Below are 26,464 nucleotides of genomic sequence, written 5' to 3' on the forward strand. Positions count from 1 at the left end.
TGTATTTACATGTTATCAAGCTCTTTTAAGGTTACCCATCTTACACTTTGTTAACCCAAAGATGCACATTTACATGTGGGCATCTCTCCTCAACCGGTTTAAACACCTCTTGATAAGCACTGTGGGTCTCCATCCACCAACGTCTTTTTGTGTTGTCTTTTCCTAAACATAAAAGTAAATATCGACCCAAGGCTTCAGTGCAACCCTCAAAGCCCAACATATGGCAGTGCCCGCGTCTCCAATCCGAAGAGCAGGCATTTGTCTGGAGTGCCAATCAGACCAATGACAGCGGCATGTGGGCGTGTGTTGAGAGTGCATGAGCTGCTTTTTGAGTTTAGTAAATGACTGCAGCAAGAAATACTGTGAAGCTGCTAGCGTTTATGAGCGCCTTATGTGCAATGGCACAGACTCTGTGTGCTAAAACATTCATGTTTTGCCATTTATCACGGGGATTTTAGGGAAACGTTGAAAGCGAAAATGAGCAGCGTCTCGTAACTGGACCAGACAATGGAATTCGCGTCATGCAGCAGTAACAATTCACCCCTGGGAAACGAGTCCGTGCTGAATAAGACTACCTGCAGGAGCACATCGGTCAGAGGTAGCTAAACCTAGCGTGTGGCTTCAAAGCGACACATTTTCCCATTGGGATGCGTATGAAAAGAGCCTCGGAGGTACAGAGAAGACGCGCGTGTACAGATTTCCTTTGACTTTGGTGGCATTCCGACGCTGCGAGGAGATCGCGTGTAGTTGCGTTTGTTGGAAATCGCTCGCGCATATCGCCTGATGTGTTTTGGGATGAATATATTTGCCGACTGCACATCTAAAGCTGTTATGGATCGCTGGGAATGAACAGCTGAAATTGATCTCATCGAGTTCCATTCACAGCACCGTTGCCACCTGAAATCCCGCAGCCCGCTCGAGTCTCTGTTCGTGGTCCTGACACGGAGCTCGGCTTCACCTGAACAGCCTTTGTCGGGAAAAACATGATCAGCTCGTCTGTACGATCCTGAGATTTCTGTGGCCTTTTTTGTGGAATCGGAAACGAGCAAAGGACGAATCGTTCACCTCAGAAGTGAGTGGAGAGGGATTTGTAGGGCGCACTGAGCTGTAGCTAACTACATCCACTCAAATCCGACACGATGTTCGCACTCGGGATTTATTTGTGGGAAACTATTGTATTTTTCAGGTACGTATTACGGTATCACACGTACGTATCATCATTTTCATTTTGTGCATACTTTCAGTGTATTTTGCGTTCTTTCATGCTGAAATATACGATTACTTTAGTTCTGTTGAGAATATTGTGTTTCAGGAAATAAGATAAACAATTGCAAATAACGATTGACGTGTTAACATGCTTTTTAAAAAATTGGCTTGGTGGAAATGCATGTCTAGAGACTGAAAAGAGAATAATAAACTCATAAATCATAATTGCGTGACGTTCAGCCATCCGAGTCATTCACTGCAAAGCATTACTGTTAAACCGGACAAACAGCGACCACTAGTGGCCATTTGACGAATAGGAAGTTATCAACAGGCAATTCGACTGCAACTCTGTCAGTCATGGGTGTATTTATAAAAAAAATGTCGTTAAATGGTGAGGCAGTCGAGAGTTACAAAAACAAAACAATCATAGATCAAAGGGTTACAACACAGAGTGGGAGGATGTGTCTCCAAATGTAAATTTGTTTTCAGTGCCTGCTTACAATCTCATTGTTTTCCAGCATTCACTCATTCATTCATTCAATTATTCATTCATTCATTCATTCATGTAATAATTGGTTTATCCACAAATGGCATTGTAAAGCGCAGTCATAAGAGAGCATTTACAATTTCCTTTAACGATTAAGCTATGTCACCATTTTCATACATTTATTGAATTGAATTAAATTATTTCATTTGATAAAAACACACACAAAATGTAATATTCAAATAATGGTTTTTCTTTTCTAAAATTATTTGGTTTTCCCAGATCTGCCATTGTTTAGTGCAGTCCCATAAGAAGAGAGTGTAAAAATCTCATGCCACCAATTTTTTTACATTTTAAATGTTTCTATCACATTGAATTAAATTGTTTAGTTTGGAAAATATACACACACACAAAATATGATAATCATTTAAACATTTGTTCCAAGCTTAAATCGTTTTCATGTTATTATTTTCTATCCTTAAGGTAAGAATTCAGTATTAATAAATGTAGCAGGGCTTGATTCACTGTGTCTAGCTGGTGGTTTGCAGTAATTGTTTTGCATTCTGTGTGCAGTGTTTAGTTAATGAACTAGAATCAGGATATTGCAGTCTCAGCTCTACTGCTGAACTTTGCAGCGCCTGTTAATTGATATCTCTTTCCCAGTCCCAGGCTCATTTCACATGCAGACTTATTACTAAACATTGATCACTCTGCCAATGCCAATATCACTGACAAATACAAATCGTACACAAACATCATTTGCCCTATGAATTGCGTCACTGTAATTGATTTTCGTGTAAGCTTGCACATTTTCCATGCAAGGATTGTCATGCGAGACGCTGGTGTGTAAACGCCTTTCGAGTATTTTACCGTCCATGCATAAAACAGGCATGATGTTATGTCACCACACAAAGAAACACTGTATGCTGGTAATGCTACAATTACAATTACAGTAATGGCAATGGCTTCCAAATATAGTTAGCTGTAGCTTAGCCGTGATTGCCCAACCTTGAAAAAAAAATGGATAATGAATTTACATCTTGTCTTGGTGAATTGGAGATTGATTTCAATGTTCATGACCTTACTCGGTCAATATGAAAGATTTCAAGGTAATTTTTTCACAAAATGCTCTTAACATAACGTAAAGTGATTTTATGTAGAAAATAGTAAATCACAAAAAACGGCTTAAGATGCCAGGTCACATATCTGTTCCAACACATGGACATGCATTATATTTTTTGTATTATTTTACATCGTCATCTCTATGTTGGATTGCTAATGTACATGCACCCCTGCATTGGCTTTGATAATGTACTTGCATCGCTACGTGGCATTAGTGCATGTGATTGTTTCTCTGAAATCGCTCTGCAAAGCTCGTCTATGAAAACCATGAAATTGCACAGAACCCCCAAGGGTTGATATCAGCTAATAGCGACATTTAGTATTGTGCTTTGCTCATAAGAGACCCTCTTTGGTGATTGTATATACACAGGTAGTGGCAGCAATGAAGCAAAACGTATGTGTGTGTGTGTGTGTGTGTGTGTGTGTGTCTGATTGTAGTGCTATTTAAACTTAATTGTCTCATTTAAGGCAGAGTTATGTGAAAAGAAAAACACCAAGTTCAACAAAAAAATTGCCTGCCCTAACAAAGTTCTGTGTGTGTTTCTAACCACCGCTATTAGACAAGTTCATTACCAACTGCTGAGGCATTAAAATACATCATTTATCAGCAAAGACCAAAGCAGATCACAGCACAAATAACATTGACTGTCGCTATAGTGTGAAAGCAATTTATGAGTCATCACCTTTTTTATTTTATATAAAGCACTGGCCGAAAAAATTACTAACCCAACCTGTTGGGTTGTAATTTAACCTATGCTGGGTGGTTTCAATATTGAAATGCTGCGTTGGCCCTTTTTGACCCAATCATGGGTTAAAAATAACTGAGCATTGTAAGAGTGTAAAAAGAAATCAGATGATAATATGAAGAGTTTGGTTCCGAAACGCGATAAACGGCATTAAAAAATAGTTACGACCAAAATCAGTATTGAATCTGGTCAGTTTTAAAAAGTAAATTCTTAATTGTACGCAAAATCCGATATCCGCCGTGTTATTCTGTCATCTTTTCACCCTTTTTTTCCAAAACATGATAAACGCCAGTTCTCCTTCTCTGCAGAATGCAATAAATCCGCTCAACCAATCACAGCGCACCATTCCACACATTGTAAACAACAATGGCAGCGTCTTAAAAACTACACACAGAATCCTAGTTTTCCTCCTCTACTTTGTTCTTCGTGATCAACAAACAAACAAAAACAAAATAATACTTTTGATGGCATTGCTAAACCTGTGGTGGTTTTCTGTGGCGAGGAAGAAACGTAAGCCATTAAAGTAGAATAATTTACATCAGAGGCACTCGGACGCAGAAAAAATGCCGTCTGTTGCTTGTTCTCACACGACAGCATCACGCTTCTGTCATGCTAACACATTGACCCATTGATCTTATGAAAAACTTTCCATTATTTTATTCGAAGTTAATGAAAATCTCAGGACCAAAACATTTTACAGCTGATCCATGTGTAAAAGTGTATTCCACTAGTCAACTGAATGAATATAACATGGGAAAGATGAATGCACATTTATATATTGATTCAATAGATTTATAGCATTTTGAAAAAAAAACCCTTGTCATTAATTTAATACATTTTGCGGAAACAATAATAATTTTTTATAATAATTCTTTGAAAATCCAAATATGGATTTGGATTTTAAATGTTCTATATTTTCCCAAAAAAGTGTGTAGTAGCCTAAATCTGCTCACATGTTTTCCTCTGTACTTCAGCTCAGAAACCACACTGAGAAATGAAAAGCGGTTTGAAGAAATAGCGCCTTGGTGTCAGAGAGGGGCTTTGATTTCTTGAGTGTTACAAAATGCAAGATCAATAAGGATTCTGCTCATCAGTGGTCTTAAGAACATAATGAGCTACACTTAGGGCTAATGATTGGATCCTCACATTAAAGTATGCAGGTCTCTTGGTTATTTGCATATCATTTCTGGCAGCATTTTCTGGTTTGGGTCTTGCAACATCAGCGGAAGCATCAAACCCCCTCCACCGCCATGGGCATTATTGATTAAGGTTCATTTGTCTAGCAGTGCTGCTTTGATCAGTGAAACCATTAATTACTAGAGACATAGTTTAAAGTCAGTCAAGAACCCACACTACATGTCCAGGTTCTCTGTGTGCCAGACCAAAACTAATAGAGACTGTATCCTGAGATTTCACACAGCCACAAAAGATTTTTTTTCGACAGCAAAGTGATACAGAATGATTCTGGAGAAGACTCCATAATCTGACGTGCCATGACTAATCTAATTATGTTTACATTGCAAAATCGTCCAGCCCAATGGATTTTGTTTGATCCTGTGTTTGCATTTGAATTGAGTCAATGTGAAAAACAATTCACACATTTCATTTATAAAATAAGCTGATGTATACATTGACTATCTGCAGATTGTATTGCAAATTGTCACCTATCACTGTCCATTTATGTTTATGCTTCAAAGAAGGAGTTTATTCAGCATTTTGATATTCAAAGCAGGTTTTCTTTCTTGAGAAAGATGATTTATTTCTGCTCTTGAAATCTAGATCCGCACCTCCTAAGAAATTTCGCTCTATGATGTATCCACATTTAAATGCCAAAGACTCTTCCAATTTAAAAGTTACTCAAGCAGACGCCGGTAAATGTTAATGAGAAAAAAGAATAATGATGTGCAGAACAGAAAAGACCATCGGTTAGGCCGAACTAAAAGTAGGACTGGACACAGGAAGTCAATAGATGTTACAGAATAATGGATATGCTGCCAAAACAGTTAGACAGGATTCAATGGCTGGTTAAGAAAATAAAGCAATTTCCCCAAAGAAGGAGCCATGAAATTGGCAAGCAAAAGAAGCATGTCTCAAGGACCTAGGTGAAATCAATATACCACAGGCTCTTTTGTGATTATTATCCTTCATTTTTCATCAGACGGACTGAATGCTGTTGGTTCAAAAAAGAACTTTAGGGATGTGGTATATGTGGGAGGACATGAAGAGGTTTTTACATATTAAAATCCATCATGCATAGAGAAGATTTGACAATTAAAAGCAGGCCTGCTGAAGAGCCCTTTGGAAGCAGTTAAAAGCATGGCTAATCGGCATAAAGTGGTGGTCAAAAGCCCATGGGATGAGGGATCATGTGATTTTCAGGCCAGTTAGTGACCTATCATTTAATATGAACTCAGCAGACAGGTTACACAGTGCTAACAGAGAAACAGATATGTACCATATTATCACTAATTAAATTCTAATGGAATCGAATGCAAATGAAGACACGGATGTTTATGCGTGACGAGATCTCCGAATTAATTTACACATTCATTCAGTTTTTTTCAAGGATTCTCCGTCGGTGTAGAATTAAATTAACTTCTCTGTGGTGATTTGCACACATTTAAAAACTTTTCTAATTTCCTTTGTTTTGTATCAGTGTTGAAAATTACAGCAAATGACGCAACATTTCAGCTAGAAATGAAAAACGCGACTCCAGTCTGAAATTTATCAGCATGCCTCAGGGCAGAAAATGTAATAATTAAGGAAAGTCTCATAATGTACTTGTCCTGCATAGTTGATGCTTTCGTCGAGACGACGGCTTTATTCAGCAGGTGAACAGTTCTTTAATGCCACTGTCTTTCTTTCTCGAATTTCCCAGCTTGGCAGCGTCCCAACAGGCAGCAGCACGGAAAGCTGCCTCTCCCATGCCCCCGTCAGAATTCCTGGACAAGCTTATGGGAAAAGTGTCTGGTTACGATGCAAGAATCAGACCTAATTTTAAAGGTAGGTATATCCACCAATACACTATTGGATATCACAGGAATATAGCCACGCAGACCTTCAAATGCATTCAAGAATTGGCAATAGATGTCTAGGTTTTTTTTATACTGAAGAAAGTGAATTTGACAAAAAATAAACTGTAAACACAGGTGATCTAATATGCTAATAATTCAACAGGTTTCTAACATTTAAATGCAACACACACAATGTCCCTGTGCAATACAAGATTATATTATTAGGGGAGAACCGGGACGAAAGTAACAAAGCAATTTTCTTAAAGCCCTGACTACTTTTGCATTCTGAGCTATGACAGCATCTTTAGCACGTAACCCTTGACAGAGCTGACAAATATTGGGCTATTTCGTCATTGTTTTGCGCGTGTAGGTCAAGAAAGGTGTTTTCGACCATGATAAGTAAATTCCTAAAGCGATATTTTTTTTTCTTATAACGTGTTGTGTTTCTTGTATCATGTGTTACAGTACTGATCAATCTACAGGTTATTTAGTGCTGTAACACATCCTGAAGTTTTTTCAGAATAAAAGTAAATCGGATTTAAATGTCAGGAGTTTCTGTCAGGTCGAAAGTATAACACTTGTTACTTTTGTCCCACTGCTAATACTTTTGGATTTTAATAAAATGTATAATACTCTAATTTGATTAAAACAAATTTTTATCGTGTTCATACTTAAAAATACTTTTTTTAATTCTTATATATTTTTCTAAACAATTTAAATGTGTACTGTCAGGTTGCTTTGGAAACATTTGATGAAACTGAAATTTAAAATGAAATGTAATTTAAGAATTATTTGCAAAGATAAATGACAAAATATGTTTACAGTTATGGGCATGTATATTTACTTAAAACAAGTGTAACCAAAAAATCTATCTTGTTATGTTGTTCCTATGTTCAAAATTATAATGAAGTCATTATACATTTTGTTCAAAATTCCACCTGGTATTGATAGACCACACTTGTGAGTTATTGACCACAGCAAAAATATATCTATTTCTAAAACATTATCTTTAAAAATAAAAAATTCTGAAAATCTTTACTTTTGCCCCTGCTCTCCCCTATTATATATATTTTATTATTACATAATCATATTACATAAATTCACCCAAAATGAAAAGTTCTGTCATCATGTACTCACCCTCATATTGTTTAAAACCTGTATAAATGTTTTTTTTTCTTCTGCTGAATACAAAGGAAGATATTTTGAGCAGTGTTTGTAACCAGTTTTTCAGCACCGTTGACTTCCACAGTATTTTGTCCTACTATGGAAGTTAGTTGTGCTCCTGCTTTCTGCTTGATTATAAATGATCTTCCTTTGTGTTTAGCAGAGCAAAGAAATGTATACAGGTTTAAAGGGTAAGTAAATGATGACAGAATTTTTGGATAAACTATCTATTAAACAATCAGTCTACTGTTATTTTTCAATAAATATAGTGCATATTATAGCTGAGTAAATGAATTATGCTATTAGTTTTATTTAGAAACCTGTTCCAAAGCTGGCTACATTCCTGTTTAAGGAATGATCTTTATCATTATCCTGAGTGTATGTCTATGGTGGTACTCGGGTACCTATAAGTTATATAGTGTGATGTGCTCTGGCAATGTTAGAAATAGCCACTGCAAGATACATGTCAGAGGTTTCCTTATATTCAACAGTGTCAAGCATTACAAATTATAGTGTGCCTGTTTCTTGGCTATTCCTGGAGATACACAACATTTTTCTTCCAAAGGTATTTCAGTATCTGTAAAATGGAATATTAAAAATAATCGGTTTAAAACAATATTTTAGGAGAATTTGTTGGGAAATATTTGTAACAAACCAGTGTACATAAATGTAAATACATATTGAGTTGTAGTTGTTCTTCTTTAACTTGATTTACTGTAGTGTGAATATAAAGTTCAACCCTTAAGGCTGTTCAACCCTTAAATATATTGTATATAAATTGTAGTAGTGTATTTATTCAAAATATAATGTTTGAATGCATAGGCTATTATTTAATAAGAGCAACTGAAATGTCAGATTTTCAGATCATGCATGTTTATTCTCTGGAAACACATTACAATAAGGTTGTATTTGTTAAAATGAGTTAATATATTAGTTAATATGAACTAAAGGTCAACAATACTTTTACCCAATTACAGTTCATGTTAATTTCAGCATTTATTATGGATTTTAACATTAGTTAATGCACAATGAACTAACATGAATAACTGTATTGGCATTAACTAACATTAACAAAATAATATAATAAATGCTGAAAAGTATTTACAACCTTATTGTAAAGTGTTACCTTTATTTTCCAAAAGATATATCTTGTATATTTATGCTTTTAGGAGAAATTGAGACTGGCTTTTCCTTAAAAAAAAAGATTGATTATAGCATCATTTAATCAAAGGAACATCGGAGCAATGTATCCAAGGACCTTGTCTGCACTGTTAAACCCGTTTGAACGCTTAAATGGTCCTGTTTGATTATGAGGGGCCTTGCATCTTAACCTTGCTTGTGGCAAAGGATTAATGTCTTTTTTGTTGGCAGTTAGTGCTGTGATATGGCGAATGAATTCTGACATCTTAAATGTTTGCCGTTTGCTGACTTTTGCTGCATTCTTCTTCATGGTGAACTGCATTTTACTCTGCACAGTTGGTTGATTGTTTTCTCACTTGAAACGACCTTGAAGTCAAATTCATTGTGCACCTCATAAACTCTGCATCTGTTAGAATGTTAATGTACTGATACAAAAAAAAGGGTCATGAAATAACAATGTAAATTAATAATTGTTTCCCGAAAAAAACATGGTAATCTCATTATGTAATCCATTCACTTTACAATTTAGGGACACATGTGGTCACATGACCAGACAGGACATTACGAAATACAAGAGTTAGTCACGGCCGTCCGGTCAACCGTGTAAGTTCACGCTGAGCGGGGAAGCTCGCGGGTTCACGGCCAATATTCTCCACTGCACGTCAATAAAACTCGCATAATGTAAGAATCGTTTCTGAGGAAGTCCTCAACCGAAGCTGAGCGAGGACGTTTAGAGGGTCGCTCCTACGCAAACAGCATCTAATGTGAGAAGACATTTTCTCCAGCTCGTGGTGAGGAGGAGCTCACCTCCTCTGATTATTGCCTCTCTCGCAAATTTGGTCGTACAGCAACAGTGAAAAAATGAAGTGAAAATGATGAGACTTGCCTGAAGCAACGAATGTGCCGGCATGAGAAGAAATTACACTGATCATGACTGGGACTCACTGTGGGAAATCCTTCCAAATGATTTAGCCGGGATTCAATCGAAACGAAAATCTCAAACTCTGGCATATTTGGGGCACCCCATGCGGCTAGATTGATATATTTTCACATCTTCCACTTTCTCGTTCAATCAACGAATGATGGAAGTTGGCACTTTTTCTCATTACAGTACAGTTGAAGTGTGTAATTTTTTTCTTTGGTAAAGTACTTTCTCCCATCCCATAAAGGGCAAGCCACTTAGTTTTGCAGTGAACTCTTAAAAATAAAGATGTTTTCATGAACCGTTATTGGCTAAATTGTCCCATAAAGAATCTTTGGCACCTTTATTTTTAAGAGGGTGCTTTGTTTATTCGAGCTTCCTAAGCAGCCTAAGCTAGCAACGTTGTCACAACCAATGAGGTGCGTTTGGAGGAGTGGCATTTTTGTCTAACCAAACACGAAGTGTTCAAGAAACCTGTCTGAAATTTCATTACAGGAGTGTCCCAAAATTACACACTTCACCTCTCAGTCTCTGTAATTGAAATCATTTTCCCTTGAATAGACTATTTCTTGACGGATCAAAGTGCCACGTGTAACAAATTGGGAATGGGTGAATCTGGGATAGGGACCGTTCGTCCGCGGACAGGCAGCTAGCCGGAGCCGTAATCTGCGGCCGCTGGTGATGAATGGTGCGGAGTGCAGATGTGTCTCCGGTCCCGGCGTTAACCTTGTCCCTTCTCATCAGTCAATGTGAAGAGCAACAGGGCCGACAGCCACGAGGTGCTGCGGATTCCTCCCAAATAGTGCAATCATCGGCTGCTCCGGCTTCCCCCTCACCCTTCGACCAGCGGTCTCGCACCTGCCCCGTTTCAAATTAGCTGCCACGATGCATTACAGTCATGATCCGTGTAATGCTTTCTGATTACTATGTCACTTTGCTTCTGAATGGGTTCTATGAGACAAGTGTACATTTGTAAATATACAGTCTGCTGCGGTATATTTACTGATTGCTTTTTGATTTTCTTTTTGGATGTCCTGTATTTTACCTCTTTGCATCTGCTCCTCATTCATGTTATGAAGTGCAGAACCGAAGCATTATTCGCTGGTGGAGCTTGATGTTAATTCTGTGCTATCAGCACATGCTTAATGGGACTGTAATAGGATTAATGGGAATACTGTAATGAGCGGGGGTGTAGCGTTCACATACAAATGGCAATGGCGAACCTACTGATGCTTTTCACTCGCTTCAGATGATGAAGAATGAGAGAGGAAGACTCGGGTGTTTATCGTGTGATTTTCGAAGCTGTTGGATGATGTATTTAAAGAGTAAATTTCAGCGTTTGGGTCCCTAGAATATACAAGGACATGCTAAAGATTTGAAAGTTTCCTCTTTAAAGGCTGTGAATTTGTTACATGATGCAATGCTTTTCGGAGGTGGTGTGAGTTGTTTTTTCACAATGGTGGAAATGAATTGCTTTAGGATTACACTAGGGAATGATGTTTTGGCCTTTAAGAATACGTCACAACAGAGCGATCTGAGACAGACGAAGGTTAGATCTGATTTAAATTTTTCCTACACGTTTTAGCTCATCACCTACAAATTGTTTCAGTCCTCACAGGGCTGCAGACACTATCATGCATGGAAATGTAATTTTAAAACTTCTGTTACTGGGATTCGAAGTCGAGGGTGCGACTTATTAAATTTCCAGTGCAATTTTTCACAGTCTGTTCAGGAGTGCTATGAGATAATGTGCCAGAAATAAAACTTACATATGTGACCTGTAGTATAAAATACATCGAACTGATCCAGTCAGGTGCACCTGTTTTTATAAAACGTTTTATAAAATGATGTTATTTTTTTCTTTATTTTTTTTTTAATATTTTTTTCATTCAGACTAGTCTCAGCTTATGCTTTATATCTTCTGTAGCTTTTCTCAGTATTATCTCTCACGTGTCTAGACAGCTTGTGATTTTTACAGTAGGTTTTCTCTATGAGACAGGCGAGACCACCAAAATGTGTGTAGCAAATTGTCATTACCTACAGTAAGATCTTTAGAGAGATCAATGAAAATCAATGAAGGCTCATTCGGAGCGGGATTGAAATGGTTAACGTAGTTCCTTTCACACAAAGGATAAGCCTCATGGGAAGTCCGGGATTAGTCGACGCTGGCATTATTAGTGAACATGCAGTTCTTTAAAGTCCTTAAATCACCCATTTACTTTCATGTTTGTTCAGGTTAATTGCATTTTATTGGATGAGTGATTTCTGTTTACAGTTGTATGCAAATGACGGCCACCGTCGGTGCTGCTGCCCTATTGGAATAGATTGAATTGTATTCTTTGTGGTCAATTGTTCACGTGGTTTTTATCTTTATGTTTGTGATGCGAAACAGAAACACAAGAAATTATGTATGTGGTCTTCTTGAGACCCCGGATGTAAAACATACTGCCCAACGTAAAAGATTAGGAATAAAAGTAAATAAATTAAACTATATGGGGGGCTGGTCCTGAAGTACGTTCCCATTCCTTTTGTATTACACATACCTGCAACCGAGTGAAAGGCAAACCAATCTGATCATTTAAGCAAAAAAAAAAAGAAATTTTACACTTCGTGCGAAACTTAAGTGAAGCCAGTTTGACATGTAGTCTTTGCATTTTCCCTTTCTCTAGTGTATTGCATCTATTAGTGCATTTTGCTAACCTTTGCCTCCCGTGACCAGATATGCATTGCAACCCCCATCCTTTCCTTCATTTCAGTGCTTTGCCTCTGTCCTGCCCGCTCTGAAGTTTTGGACGAACAAGTGCATCCCTCCTTACCCGCTCTTGCCCTTAGTATGCCCTTAGCACCCAATACTCCCTGCCACACACTTCAACGCACAAAGTGTTGGCATATGTAAAATAAAATAAGTGAGCCTTGCTGCTTATGTTTTTTTGTTCCGCAAAGAAAAAAATGAAAGCTAAACGTCTTGCTGTTAGAATATCATGTGATTAATCCTGATCTTTTTTTCATTAGACCCACAAGGCTCCAAATCGGATGGTACTCACAAGAAAGGTACTTTCTTTTATTCATCAAGGTTCATACAAGCTTATTGATTCATGCGGGCGAGAAAATACGTACAGCAGCTGGAGTATTTCTTGGATAAATGAGTTGAAATGTTTGTGTGTGTCATTACGCCAGCGTGTTTGTTGGTAAATGGCTGAGTACAGTAACGTTTTTAATGGGAATAATTAGACATCATTTGATGTACTGTCAATTATGAAGGCTTGTGCTTGTAAAACGTTAAATGATGGCCATTGGATATGCATCTGATCTGTATTTGTTGTCGTAATAAATATTATTGCCTGGCCCATTCACCTGATGCAAGATCAAACTATTTGGTTTCAGGCAGGACATTTGCAAAAATAGTGTACATTTGATTATTAAATTCCTGTTGCTCTCACTTCGGAAAATGACAATTTTTATTAAAATCTGTGCGCAGCCTCTGGTCGTTGTTTAATTTGTTTTTCGGTTCAAAATGGGAGCTTTGTTTAGCTGTTTAGCACCGGCTCATCCCATAGCTGAGTTTTGTGTAGCTGCGCATGGTTTTTGTCTCTTTGCCATTGATCTTTCACTATTCTTGGCTTAAAAATAATTGAACGGAGAAAGCAAATGAATTTCTACACCTGACTGAGCAGAAAAACAGCAAAGAATGTTGTTGGCTCACCTATAATCGAACATAATTTTGATGCTGTAAGTCATTTATTATGTGCATTTAAATATTACATTTACATAAAATCACATTTGACTGATTCTGATCAATCCACTCATGTAGTACACGTAATGCCGTCTGTCTTGAGACTGTAGCTGTGGAAGATTTGGTCCTGTGGTTTGCGTGCCGGCAGCAGGCTGTTGTAAGTTCCTGTTATTTAGCTTTATTAAGGATATTGGATATCCAGCTCACTCTCTTATCCAGACTAATGTGGAGTCCTCTGAATGTTTGTCACGGCTACAATGTTCTCAGATGAATAATCATAGCAGTGGTATTCACAAATCACATTACTGTGTATTATTCTGCATTCATCACACAAGGTTTAATCATCATTTTACCCAGCTTAGATTATTGCTATCTATTGGTTTGCTGTAAAATATCTGTCGTGTGTAATGAGTATTTTATGCATACAATAATGTACATTGTTTCATGCTAATAATGGTCAGTAATTATTCTTCATCTCGGGGTGTTTAAGTTTTTGGTCTTGATACTTTATACACAATGAGTAATAACCATTACCACCTAATATGTGAGATATTATATATTAGTAGTCCATGTAGTCTAGAAAATATCAGTTTTAGCAGCTTTAGTAGCTATTACTACCCAATGTGACAATATGATAACACTATATATTAAACCATGTGTTTTTAACAGAGGATCCATGGAGGTATTACCAGGAGTCCTTCAAATATTGTTAAATAAGTAAATTCAGTACAATTAAATTTCACATCGTATGTTTACAGTATTTAACTGTATACTAAAAATGTATACATTATTACGCTTTTTTAATATTTATATTATTTAAATATTTTTGGTAACGTAAGCAGTATGTTAATCCAGTCTTAATTTGATACATGTACAAGATACATAATACATGATGAATATATGATGTAAGTACTACTTTACAATAAGTTACAAAATACACTAAAATAGCTAACATGAACCTACAATGAACAATATTTAGACGCAATACTTAACATTTATTTATGTTAGTTCATGTTAATTTCAGAATTTCTTAATCATTTTTTAAAATCAAAAGTTATAATTGTTAACATTAGTTAATGCACAATGAACTAACATGAACAATTGTATTGACATTAACTAACATTAACAAAGAATAATACATTATGTAAAAACTGTATTGCTTTGATTTACAACTAATGTTAACAAATACCAGCTTATTGTAAAGTGTCACTGTGATTTTTAATAAGTAAATGTTGCGAAAGTATTGTTTATTGTGCGTTCATGATCATTATTTTGTTCAACATACAACCATTGTAAATTGAAAAGTGATACCAAAATTATATTTAATAGCATAGACCAATACGCAGTCACATTGCTATGAAAATATATATTCATAAAAATAAATAAATAAATAAGAGTTTTTGTTAGTAAATGACAGTAAAGTATTTACAGACAGTTTTAATTGGGAATAATCAGACATTAGTTGATGTCAGTTATTAAAGCTTATGCTGATAAAGCATTCATCAAAATGGCCATCTGATATGCGTTTGTTCTAATCATACTGTATTGACATGCTATCTGATATGCTATTAGTTAATCTTTTGTTGTATAATTGAATATTAATCTCTTGCCTTTTCACATGATTCAAGATCTTATTATGTTAATTCAGTCATATTGCTGTAAAATAGATTTATAAATAATAAACAAAATAAATAATATATAGAAATAATAACCTGTTAGATTTTACCAAATCTACCACACCTGTATATATATTTTTTATTATTATTCTTTTTTTACATTTTTTACTGCACTGTTTAAAAATATTTATTATTTTGCTGGGGATGCAGCAGTTATAATTTTATGATTAGACTGAGAATTATTCAGTAGATTCTCAGAAGATTCATTCACACATCTGTTTCCACAGAGCGAACTGCCACAGAGAAACACAACTCCACTGAAATCTCACAGCAAGAGTTTTCCTTGCTTTCTCCATTACTCGTTGTTTTTTCTTAGTTAGTCACCACATTATGTAGGGCATCGAATGAAATGCACATCCTGAAATGTATAATCTATGGTATTAAGCAATGTTACCTTAATTCGAAACGACAGTAAATTCAATGGCAGCTTTGACCCAGGCCTGATGTCATTTTCATGCAAAGTCATCACAATACCATTACGATTTGAGCAAATCCCCAAACATTAGTTTGTGATGTCATGCACTGCCTGTACTAGGGGCGTGAATGTATGGCTCATTGAAAAGATGTGTGTTTATAAGCAATATGACAATATGTGCCTGTCAGAGGATTAAACATAGCATAGAAGAATAGCATAGCGTGTGGGCTCGGAAAGAAGCTTGATATATGTAGTGAGTGACACATATTTAAATATTAGTTACACCTTAGAGACTCCATAGCAACACCCTAGCAACCACACACAACATCCGAGCATTGTGGCACAAAGGCAAGCATCATTTATATATTATTATTAATATGAATTATATTATTTAACTATAATTTTTTTTGTATTGACCATTTTATCTGATGACTTTTGCAGCCAAAGCTAAGCTAGCCAGATAACCATTTTAATCAAATGGTAGTCAACTCATTCTCTATTCAGGGCTCGGTGCTATGGCCCGCCTATTGATTTATGTCTGTCCCTCCAGCCTCTCTCCTCCAAGGCTGTCATGTTTCCCCGTATCAGTGATGCTAGCCTCAGGGGCAGGAAGAGATCCTGGTAATTTAGCAGTGTGTCATTACTTATAGGCATGTGACAATGCAAACTCAGATGCTCTCACTGAAACTAGCTGTCACTGCACGGCTAGCTCTTCCCGCCCGAGCCGTGGCTGTCTGGCTCTTATGAATTTTAATACAATCCCCTTAATGGTTAGGGTCGCCTCCAGCTGAACCAAACTTGAAGTGATGGATGGCTATGGCTCCTGTGCAATCTGGATTTTGTTTGTTGCTGTTTAAATGCACGGAATATAAAATGAAACAACTGGATTTTGGTGGACATTTCATCCAATTCAGTGTCGTTTATAATTGTTTTTGATGCACAGAATTGTGAGGTTGCATTGCTTTAGCATAAAGTGAAAAACGTATTTTCCCTGGATCAAAATATGAGTTTGGTAGCTATATGATTAATAGCTAAAATAGCTTAAAAGATTAAATTAATCTTTAGCATAAAGCTCATTCATTGGGGCATACTAATACTACCAGTAACACTGCTGAATAGCTCAATTCGAAAATTGCCCCGTGCCAATAGATTTACTCAGCATTGGCTCTTATGTCAGTGCATGAGGAGTAAGAGGAAGCCCTTGACATTTGGCTTGCGTGATGTTGATTCAGTGAAGTGTGATGAAAACGATGTGCTAACACGAAGAAGCCGGTAGGGCACTCTGCCGTTCCTTTGTTTGGAGTGGCTATCACTCCACTTTCTGTGAGAAGCGCCTTGCCAGGACCTTACAGGTACAACCGAAGCCATATAAATATTTAATGCCTCAGTGTCATTGTATTTCTGCTGAGAGCAGCTCGATTTTATACATGAGCAATATCATTAGGCTTGCTTTATTTATATTAGACACTTTCATCTGCGGTGGTCCACTTACCTGAGAGGCATTTCGAGTGCCCGTTGTTTGCAATAAATCTATTCGGCTCCCGCATTGAGGGAGTCCTCGGGGTGCAACATCTCGTGCGCCATTTTCTCCCAAGCTGACCAGCATTAAACAGACTAATGACTATTCGGACGATATCATTCTTTTGCCGCAGAGATGGACTGCGGTATTGATCAGTTTAGGCACAGACCTTGTTAATAAATGACTATAAACCGGTTTACTGTAAAGAGGTTGCGAGTGTTGGTTTATGAAGGAGTAATTGGTCTCTAAACAAAAAGAGCTGGTTTGTCGGTGTGTAGGCAAGATTGTGATTCATGTTTTATTTTATATTAAATAAGAAATGAATCTAAATGTAATGTTTGTTAATACGGTAGAAATGTTCTCCGTCTTTGTCTTGGACGGGTTTGTCTCTAAGAGAGAAGAGGCTGATCTTTACGACTTGCGCGTCCTGTTTACGTCTGGGTGATAAATGGAAGCGCAGTGAAACGTGTGAGGTTTCTAAACTACCGTCACCTCTACAAGACGACGGTGGAGGTACAGATCAGAAATTAAGATCTGAGTTAAAAATATAAATAACCAGAATGTCCCTCCGCTGGCTGTTGCATCCCTCTGCAGAGAGCAGTGCTCGTAGGAGAGACGGGCGCAGATTGTCTGGCAAAAACATGGCACTACAAATCATTGTTGCCGATGAGTCATTCGTTCGTGACAGATAATGAGCTCTGTCTTTCTCTCTCTCTCTTTCTACTTATTGGAGGCCGAGCTCACAAATGAACTGCAGTGAGGGTGAGGACATTAGATTTCCTCTACGCTGCGTCACATACTGCAAGGAAAGCCAAAAACAGACAAATGATTACAGCCGATATAATGCCCAGTGGAAGGAATGTGCCAGGAGCAATGAACCATTGGGCCTCTGCATAGAGACTCATACAAGAACTGCCCCTTAACATTGTGTACACACTCAAACAAATGATTTTTGCTGCATAATTTACTTTTAAATGAATTATAATGAGCTTATGTAACACCATTCTTGGGTATTTTGTCATACATTCATTCCATTGAGTTTAATCCATTTAAATTTGTACTTGACCAGATCTCTGCATCGGGACTAAATTAATATTTTTTTGTTGATTCAGTAAATTAAACTAGTTAGAGTATTTCTATTTTATATTGTATGGGACTGAATGGGGAGAGAACATTCGCAATCTGTAATTGTTGCCTCTATATCGCCATTCCTGTTTGCAACATAAAATTGCAGGTTACTTTACGAACTTTAAAGGGGGTTTTAATGCGATTTCATGCATTCTGACTTATTAACACAGTTTAAGAGTTGTAACTTTCATGCTAAACATAAGCAAAGTGTCAAAAAAGCAGTTGAGGTGGTGACAAGAGTATTTCTGGTCCTAACTCACGCCTACTTTTTCCTACAAGTTTCGGAAAGTTTTTTTTTTTTAATGGGGGTATCCGTTACAACTGATTGACCCCATATTCCTTTTATGGGCCTTTACCCCTCAGAAAAGCCCACATGCCCTGCACATCAAGTGAGAGCGAGAGTGAGCATTAGCATAGTAGAAGTCAACGTTAGGCTATCACTGCACAGCTCGCGACAACTTTGTTTTATCAAGATGGTTCGACAGAAGAAGCGTGTTTTAGGATGTAGGGAGCTTTCCAATTAACCCTGTCTTAAGACAACAGTGGATGCAGTTCGTTTTTCAGAGACAGCAATGTAATTGCGAATAGGTTCATTTGAGAGGATTGCTTTACAAACAAGGCTCAGTTTGACGCTGGATTTGCCACTTATTTTCCGGACCAACTTTAAAATACCCCGTTTATGAGTCGCAAAAACAGGCGGTAAGTAAATCTAAATCTTGTGTGTTTTGTTTGCAATCGGCACATACATGCATGTAATGTAACCAACACCAACAACAGCAAACATTTTCCACATCAGTTGGCATTGTACTGCACTTACGACATTTACACATTTTAAACGGGCAAATGCAAAAAAAAAAAAAAACATGCCGCATTTTTTTTATTAAAATAGCAGATAAACAAAACCAGATAGAGACGGACATCTTGCTGTAATCGTTGCTGCTGTTGTTCCTATTGATCAATGACTGACTCAGTGTCTGATTCTGAATCATATAAGGCTGTATCTGACTGTAAGCCATAGTTACTTAAAAAAAGTTTTTATTTCCATTGATGTCACAGCTGTTAGTATTCAAACATCCAAAGTACCAGTAACTCGTTAGCTCCACCCACCGTATGACTTCAAGTCTTCGTATTTCTCAGGCAAAACCGTAAAGGCCGTTATGTCTTTTCATAATCTGACAACACAAAAGACTCTTTGGACATGCAAAGGATGAAATACTACTCTATAGGTAACCAAGATTAACATTAGATTGGCAAAATGATGTGTTATGTGAGCTTTAAAGTCCCCCTGTAGTCGATAAATGTATTACTTAAAACTCATCATTGAAAATCATAATAGCATATGTAAAAGTTCTTCCTGTGACAATAATTTCTTCATTCTTTCAAACAGCTTGAATGTAACACTACACCCTGCCTCATTTAGTATATGTGGATCTATGTATATGCAAATTAGTCCCCACCTCTATTCAATCACACAGCTTGGACCATAGATATAAATATGCGGAGTCGCCGCCTCGACTTTTTGGGAGACGCTAGAGCTTGCAAACATCTTATCACGCCACTCAGCTTTGTTTAATTTCAAAACTCAACAATGGCACGAAAGATGAAGTGTGTTTTTGGATGTAAGGAGAAGAAATCCAGCCTTATGAAAATAATGGATATAGTTTATTATTCGGGGTAGCAGCGGAGTTTTGCGTGTGTGTTTGATGCGGTGGATTTTCCCAACCGGGTCATGACGAGTTGCATGCGGTAAGACTTCTGTCTTATGTTGGAAATAGTTGCGTGCATATTATATAAATGACACGAACATGTAGTGAATCATAAGTTAAAACAGTGTTGTATAGTGTTGCATGACTCGTACTCGCTCCTCCCGCGGTATAACTCCTCCTTCTTCATTTTTTCGTACGTTATCGGAAAGATTCCGTAAAGCTAATCTTTCTTTTATAAATCTGATTAAACTAAAGACTCTTCGGAGATATAAAGGATGTCATACTACTCTATAGTTACTCCAGATTAACATCAGAAATGCAGAAACAGCGTGTGTTACGTGAGCTTTAAAGCATATTAAAAACACCACACATACATATAAACAACAATTAAAACTTGATTATCAACACAGGGGGACTATAACGACTTTTCGCTAAATCTGACTTAACATCTTAAATGATAAAATATTATTCGTTATTATCGATGTGAATTGTGGTAAGGTAAAGCGACAGGTTTCAACACTGATTGTTTATGCACTGCTATCTCATAATAATTCATATGTATTTTACAAAGTGGCTAATTTGTATTCATTCATACGATAAAATTTGCTTTTGCCCATGTGATATTGTGGTTAGGGGCGGGGTTTCGGTATTGTTTTTTATGATAATCATATGTTTTGTGCGATTCACTTCGTACGAATCATACAAATTAGCCAAGTCGTAAAATATGTATGATTTCTCGTAAGGTCAGGCTGGATATAAAATAAATAAATACTGATTGCAGCTTTAAAGGCGTTCTAAGCGAATCTGCGAGACGTTAGTTTTTGATGACGTTTGAATTGTTTTCAAACAGACGAAGCGTAGCTAACTCCTCCCCCTCCCAACCCCCCCACTGTGTTGTTATTGCCGTTTGTGGAGCCTGGGCTGTCTACAGAGATCGCGTTTTTTACAATTTGATCAGCGGACAGGCAGCAAGCAGATAGTGAGGAGATGTTTGCTGTATGTAACAAAAAATGTTTTATGGTCTAAAACGCGTCAATTCGCTTAGAGCACCTTTAAGTAATGTTTCATCTGTTTTTGACAATGAAAAATATATATTTGCTGGTGTTCAGTGTTTTGTTAGGGTAGCACTGGGACAGTCAGTGATATTGGAGCTTAAACGGTTAAGATGAAGAGTGGGTTGAGTTTTGGTTAAGCAATACTTACAATGTTTTACTTCCCTACTGAAAAATCCAGCAAAGACCAGCATAAGCTGGTAGCTGGTTTTAGCTGGTTTAAGGTGGCAGTAGCTGGTCTAAGCTTGTCCTACAAGCCTGTCAAGCTGGTGGGTCAGCTGGTCTTTCAGCCTCACCAGCTAAGTCCAGCTACAGTAGACCAGCTTAAAAAGTGACCAAAACACAGCTAGACCAGCTTGCTACATCAATACCAGCTAAAACCAAGCCGAGAGACCAGCTAAAACTAGCACATCAGCTTAAGCTGGTCTTAGCTGGATTTTTCAGTAAGGTTTAGAAGCAATTACTGTGTAAATGACAAAGTGCTGCTTTCTTTGTGAAGTTTTAATAATAAATGACATTTAAATTTGGTGTGTAAGTCTCTGCCATTGTTCACTAGTGAAATTAGATTCATTTTCAGTTTGACAAGTTTAGCTTTTCAGTATCACACGTGTCAAGGATGCATATTTCAAATGTGTTTAAAGCACTGTCTACAATTCAATTAATTATTTTTAGTACACACAGCAAAGCTATTTTGGCATCACGAATATGCTGTGACTTGGGATTTATTTGCAGGTGATTATTATTCTTTGGACAGGTTACACCTCATTTTACACCTCACAAGACTTTGCAGATTGCAATATGTCCCTGTCCAATAATCGATGCATTCAGCACTGTAGATGCCGCGTGTGGCTGAAGAAATGGGTTGCAAGCTTTTTTCGCTGCTGTTCAGCAGCTCTGTATCTAACTTCATGAGAAGTGGGGAGCAGTCTGACAGGGTCTTTACGAGGGCATGAGCAGCGTGTCACTCAGAATATCTCCCACTCCCTGTGTTCACACAGCCATATGTGATGGATCGTTTTTTTATTTTGGTTTATGGTTTCCGTCCACCCGTGTACATCTGTCTCCTTGACTGCAGTTTTTCATTTATACGTCTCATTGTGCCTCAGCAAAGAGATTTACTTATGATATTTCCTAGAACAGGAGTGGGGAGAACATTGGGTTCCCTTAGTAAAGCGTTGCACTCTCAGATTTCGTTCAAGGGTTTGGTTTTTCATCGGTGTGATAATATGGTGTGCTGGCCTTTGAAAGAAAAGTTTTTCTTTTGCTTTTAATGTATCATTAATATTTCACTTTGACAAATAATCTACTCCATGTACTGTAACAGTGTCTTCATTTTAAGAGATGATAAATATGTCAAAATGATAAATATATCTTAAACATTATATTCATTATTTTGATCATAATGTTCATATCAATATTTACACAGGTAAGTTTTAGTAAGTAATAGTATTTTTATACATAAAAGACTTTATGTTATTAAAATCAATCAACTTTTTTTGTCAAGATCATTTTAATTTTGTTTTGTTTTGTTTCTTTTTTGTCTTTCCGCAGGTCCACCTGTGAACGTAACATGCAACATTTTTATTAACAGTTTTGGATCCATTGCTGAAACAACAATGGTGAGTGCACAGATCTCTTAAAATGTATAAGTTATGGGTAATATGTATGTGATGGGGGAGTGTATTGGATACATTTCTATGGACATATAAAGTCTATGATTTGAATATTTACAATTTTGAACTTTTAAAACTTTGAACTTAATTTTTTCCTATTTTTAAATCATTGTCACTTGGGGTTGGGGTTAGATTCGGGGTTTGGGTTAGAAAGTATATTTATGTATTGGTTTCTTCATGTTTTTCTTCCTCTTTTAAAACTATTCTCGCCTGGAGTTGGGGTTAGAGTTGGGGTTTGGGTTAGGATGTCTTAAAATGTAACTGGTGATTCTAACCCCAACCCCAGGTGACAATGGTAAGAAAATAAGAAAAAAAACAATGAGAAAACAATACATAAAATGAAACGAAAAAGAAAGTCGTGCAACGCACACAAAACACTATTTATAGAAATTTGTGCGAGTGTCATAAAAAAGACATTTGTGCTCAAGGCACGAAAAAAGCTGAATTTCCTGCGATGGACACACATAAATTAATCAAATTTTGCTTGACTCTAACACGACTTTCCATGAGATAAATCTGTTCATATACAGTGGGGCTGAGAACCCCACCTACCTGCAGCTTTGGACAGTATTAAAGGTATCCTGGTTCCCAAACTTTTGCAGCATGTGGCCCCCCTTGTGTACGGTGCATTCCTTTGCGGCCCCCCAAAGCAAATTTGTGACAAAAAACTGTTCTAAAACTCAACATTTTAATAAAAAAACATTAAATTATACAAAAAAGTAGTGCTTTTGGTTAGTAGCCTTATTTTTTTAGGTTTAATTACACAGATTTCATGATAAATTTCTGTATTTTATAAAATGTCATAAAACTGGGGCCCCCCTGGCACCATCTTGCGGCCTCCAGTTTGAAAATCACTGTGCTAAATTACTTTAGGTGTGAGGGAATGCCCCGGTCATCAGGTGAAAGGTCATCATGTGGGTCATTTTATTTACGGCTAAATTATTGGTTATTCATTTAATTTAGAGTGATCAGGCTTTCACAAAAAGGCTTTTAATAAGGGCTTTTAAAAAATTTGCCTTTAAAAGTGCATCAAAAGGCAAATGGGCAGGTGCTGATGCTTCGAAAAACCCCAAACCACCACAAGGCTGCACGTGCCTGTTTCCAATCCAAAAATATCTTAACCCAGGGAATGCCAAAGCCTTGATAGACCGAGATTTCCTATTTTGCACGAGCTGAGCAAAGCCAAAACTTTATCTTGCAGAACTCCCTCAAGCAGAACAAATGCAGCGCTTTCCACTCTTTCTTTCCTCCATAACCGGCCGAATTGATCCGAGTTGTTCGTGCTCTTGTTCACACTGAGCAGGCAGCGTCTAGATGCAGGGAAAGTAGCAGGTAACTCCAGCAATATCGATAAATCTTTAGTGCTTATAGGCAACCGAGAACAATGTTTTATCCAGTAATGATGTGACCTGCTCTGGCCACCGCTCGGACAGGCGCTTCCCCCGGCGCTTCTTCTCCGCTGTCCTAATTGTTTACCCTTTTTCAAAGATATAAGGCCCAAGGGAGAGGCAAGTGCCTATTTAATTAGATCACAAACTCTTTCATTTTCTTCAGAAAGTAAGAGATCATGTACATTTCGCAGTCCGTCGTTTGTTAGCAGAGTTGGGCACGCCAGAGTCGTGCAAGACGCCAAACTTTTTCTAATATGTCACCGCCAGGAAAGGATCTGGCCTTGGGCTTGAATCGCATTATGAGTGGGTTGTTGCCATAAATCACTCTCTTTAGCCTAGAGAGATCAAATCAGAAAAAAATGTGTGTGTGTTTGTGCTGATGAATGTGTGCCCACTTCCTTGCTTGTTTGCAAAATCGTTTTGTGGGAAACCAGCTGTATGTTTGAAGGGTGCCATTTGACTTCATGGGTCCTGTTTGTGATTCAAGTTTGGTTGTAGTAATGAATGTCAGATACTAACATTAAATAAAAGATGTTTACTAATTTTGCGATATTAACGTTTTTTGCGACGTTAAATCTGCTAAAGTGGAACAAGTGTTTGCTTGAGAACAAAACTGTTTGCACAACCTGCGTAATGGGGAGATAATACCATTGGTAATGAAGCCGCAATGTATTGCTCTCATGTCTTTGCAGGGTTCATTTTGTTTCAATGACTGTGGGTTGTTTATCATAAGAGAGAAATATTGACATTGTGAAATCGATGGGACTTGTTCTTTTGCGTGCTACGGTGGCTGTGCTCTCTGAGAGGCAAATCTAATAACCCGAGACCCATGATTCTCTTCCATCAAAATAGCTTAAGATTCTGGGGGTGGACTGCTCACCTTACATTAGGATAATTGCCCCAAAATGTCCTCGCATGTTGTAGCTGATTGCTGTCGCAAAGGTCATCCGCTATTTTTCTCCCGTGTGGATCATCTCAAGTCATACCAAGGTACATTACTGGCTAGACATTTTAATGGTCTCCTCAAAATGATAAAACTGCTTATATGCTTCTGAAGAGAAATTGACAATTAGTTGTTGATGCAAAATGTCACTGATCTGAGTCTGCGCGAAATAACAATCACATTGAGCTGAATATGTTGTGACTTGAGGTCTAACATACTTAGACTAAGGTTAGACACACATGCAAAATAAATAAATACAGAAGTGCTTGTGAAATTGCAGTTGATGTTTGCAGTGGTCCTGCTCTGATGTATTGACATGGCTGTCTTTGTGTGTCACAGGATTACAGAGTGAACATTTTTCTAAGACAGCAGTGGAATGACCCTCGGCTGGCTTACAGCGAGTATCCTGATGACTCCCTTGACCTTGATCCCTCTATGTTGGACTCCATTTGGAAACCCGATTTGTTCTTTGCCAATGAAAAGGGCGCCAATTTCCATGAGGTCACCACTGACAACAAGCTTTTGAGGATTTCAAAAAATGGGAATGTCTTATACAGTATAAGGTGATTATATGAATCAGTTCTGTAATTAATATACCAAACAATGTGTTCTAGTTGTTACACTTATTTCAAATATTTCTTAAAGGGACACTCCACTTTTTTTGAAAATATGCTAATTTTCTAGCTCCCCTAGAGTTAAACTTTAGATTTTTACCATTTTTGGAATCCATTCAGCTGATCTCTGGGCCTGGCGCTAGCACTTTTAGCATAGCTTAGCATAATCCATTGAATCTGATTAGACCATTAGCATCGCGCTTAACTCTTTCCCCGCCAGCGTTTAAAAAAAGTTGCCAGCCAGCGCCAGCATTTTTCATGATTTTCACAAAAGTTTAATGCCTTCCAGAATTTTTTTTCTTTAAATATATAAACAAACAATATATCAAATGAAAGAACAGAACCTCTGCTTTCAAAAAAAAAGTTTCATCCTACCTTCATTAGTTCTCTTTTATCACCTCTCAAATATGTTTCTTCAAAAACACACATTTTTGAGCAAAAAGCTGAGATAATTCAATTTTTGTGAAGGACTTTTGATAGAGATCAGATGCAGAGCGATCTTTAAAACATACACAAGTTCTTTCTCTTTCACGTAAGGCACTACTTCCGTGTTGTATAAGTTGCGGAAGTGGTGGTTAATAGCTGTATTGCGGAAAGCCAGAAATTGGCAGGGAAGCGTTTTCTATTAATTGACGAGTTATCTCGTCAATGGCGGCGACATAGATAAAAATAAAAATAAAAAGACTTTCGATATTTTTCCTATTTTAAACTTGACTCTTCTGTAGTTACATCATGTACTAGGACCGACAGAAAATTACAAGTTGCGATTTTCTATGCAGATATGGCTAGGAACTATACTCTCATTCTGGCGTAATA

At 37.3% G+C, this 26,464-nt stretch overlaps 1 protein-coding gene across 2 annotated transcripts in view; it reads left to right on the plus strand.

Annotated features, from left to right (window-relative positions):
• The first annotated feature begins 309 nt into the window (after positions 1 to 309).
• Positions 310 to 26,464, plus strand: part of glra1 (glycine receptor, alpha 1) — a 60,120-nt gene continuing 33,965 nt past the window's right edge. Inside the window, exons 1-5 of one of the 2 annotated variants that reach the window (XM_065271547.2) lie at positions 310 to 1,186; positions 6,437 to 6,561; positions 12,811 to 12,849; positions 22,579 to 22,646; positions 25,374 to 25,597. In XM_065271547.2, coding sequence (XP_065127619.1) covers positions 1,140 to 1,186; positions 6,437 to 6,561; positions 12,811 to 12,849; positions 22,579 to 22,646; positions 25,374 to 25,597 — 503 coding nt within the window. In that variant the 5' untranslated portion in view covers positions 310 to 1,139. The remainder of the gene's footprint in view (positions 1,187 to 6,436; positions 6,562 to 12,810; positions 12,850 to 22,578; positions 22,647 to 25,373; positions 25,598 to 26,464) is intronic. The other variant, XM_065271553.2, reaches the window with a different exon arrangement.

The sequence above is a fragment of the Paramisgurnus dabryanus genome, chromosome 16 (genome assembly GCF_030506205.2).
Source record: "Paramisgurnus dabryanus chromosome 16, PD_genome_1.1, whole genome shotgun sequence".
NCBI classification, from domain to species: domain Eukaryota; kingdom Metazoa; phylum Chordata; class Actinopteri; order Cypriniformes; family Cobitidae; genus Paramisgurnus; species Paramisgurnus dabryanus.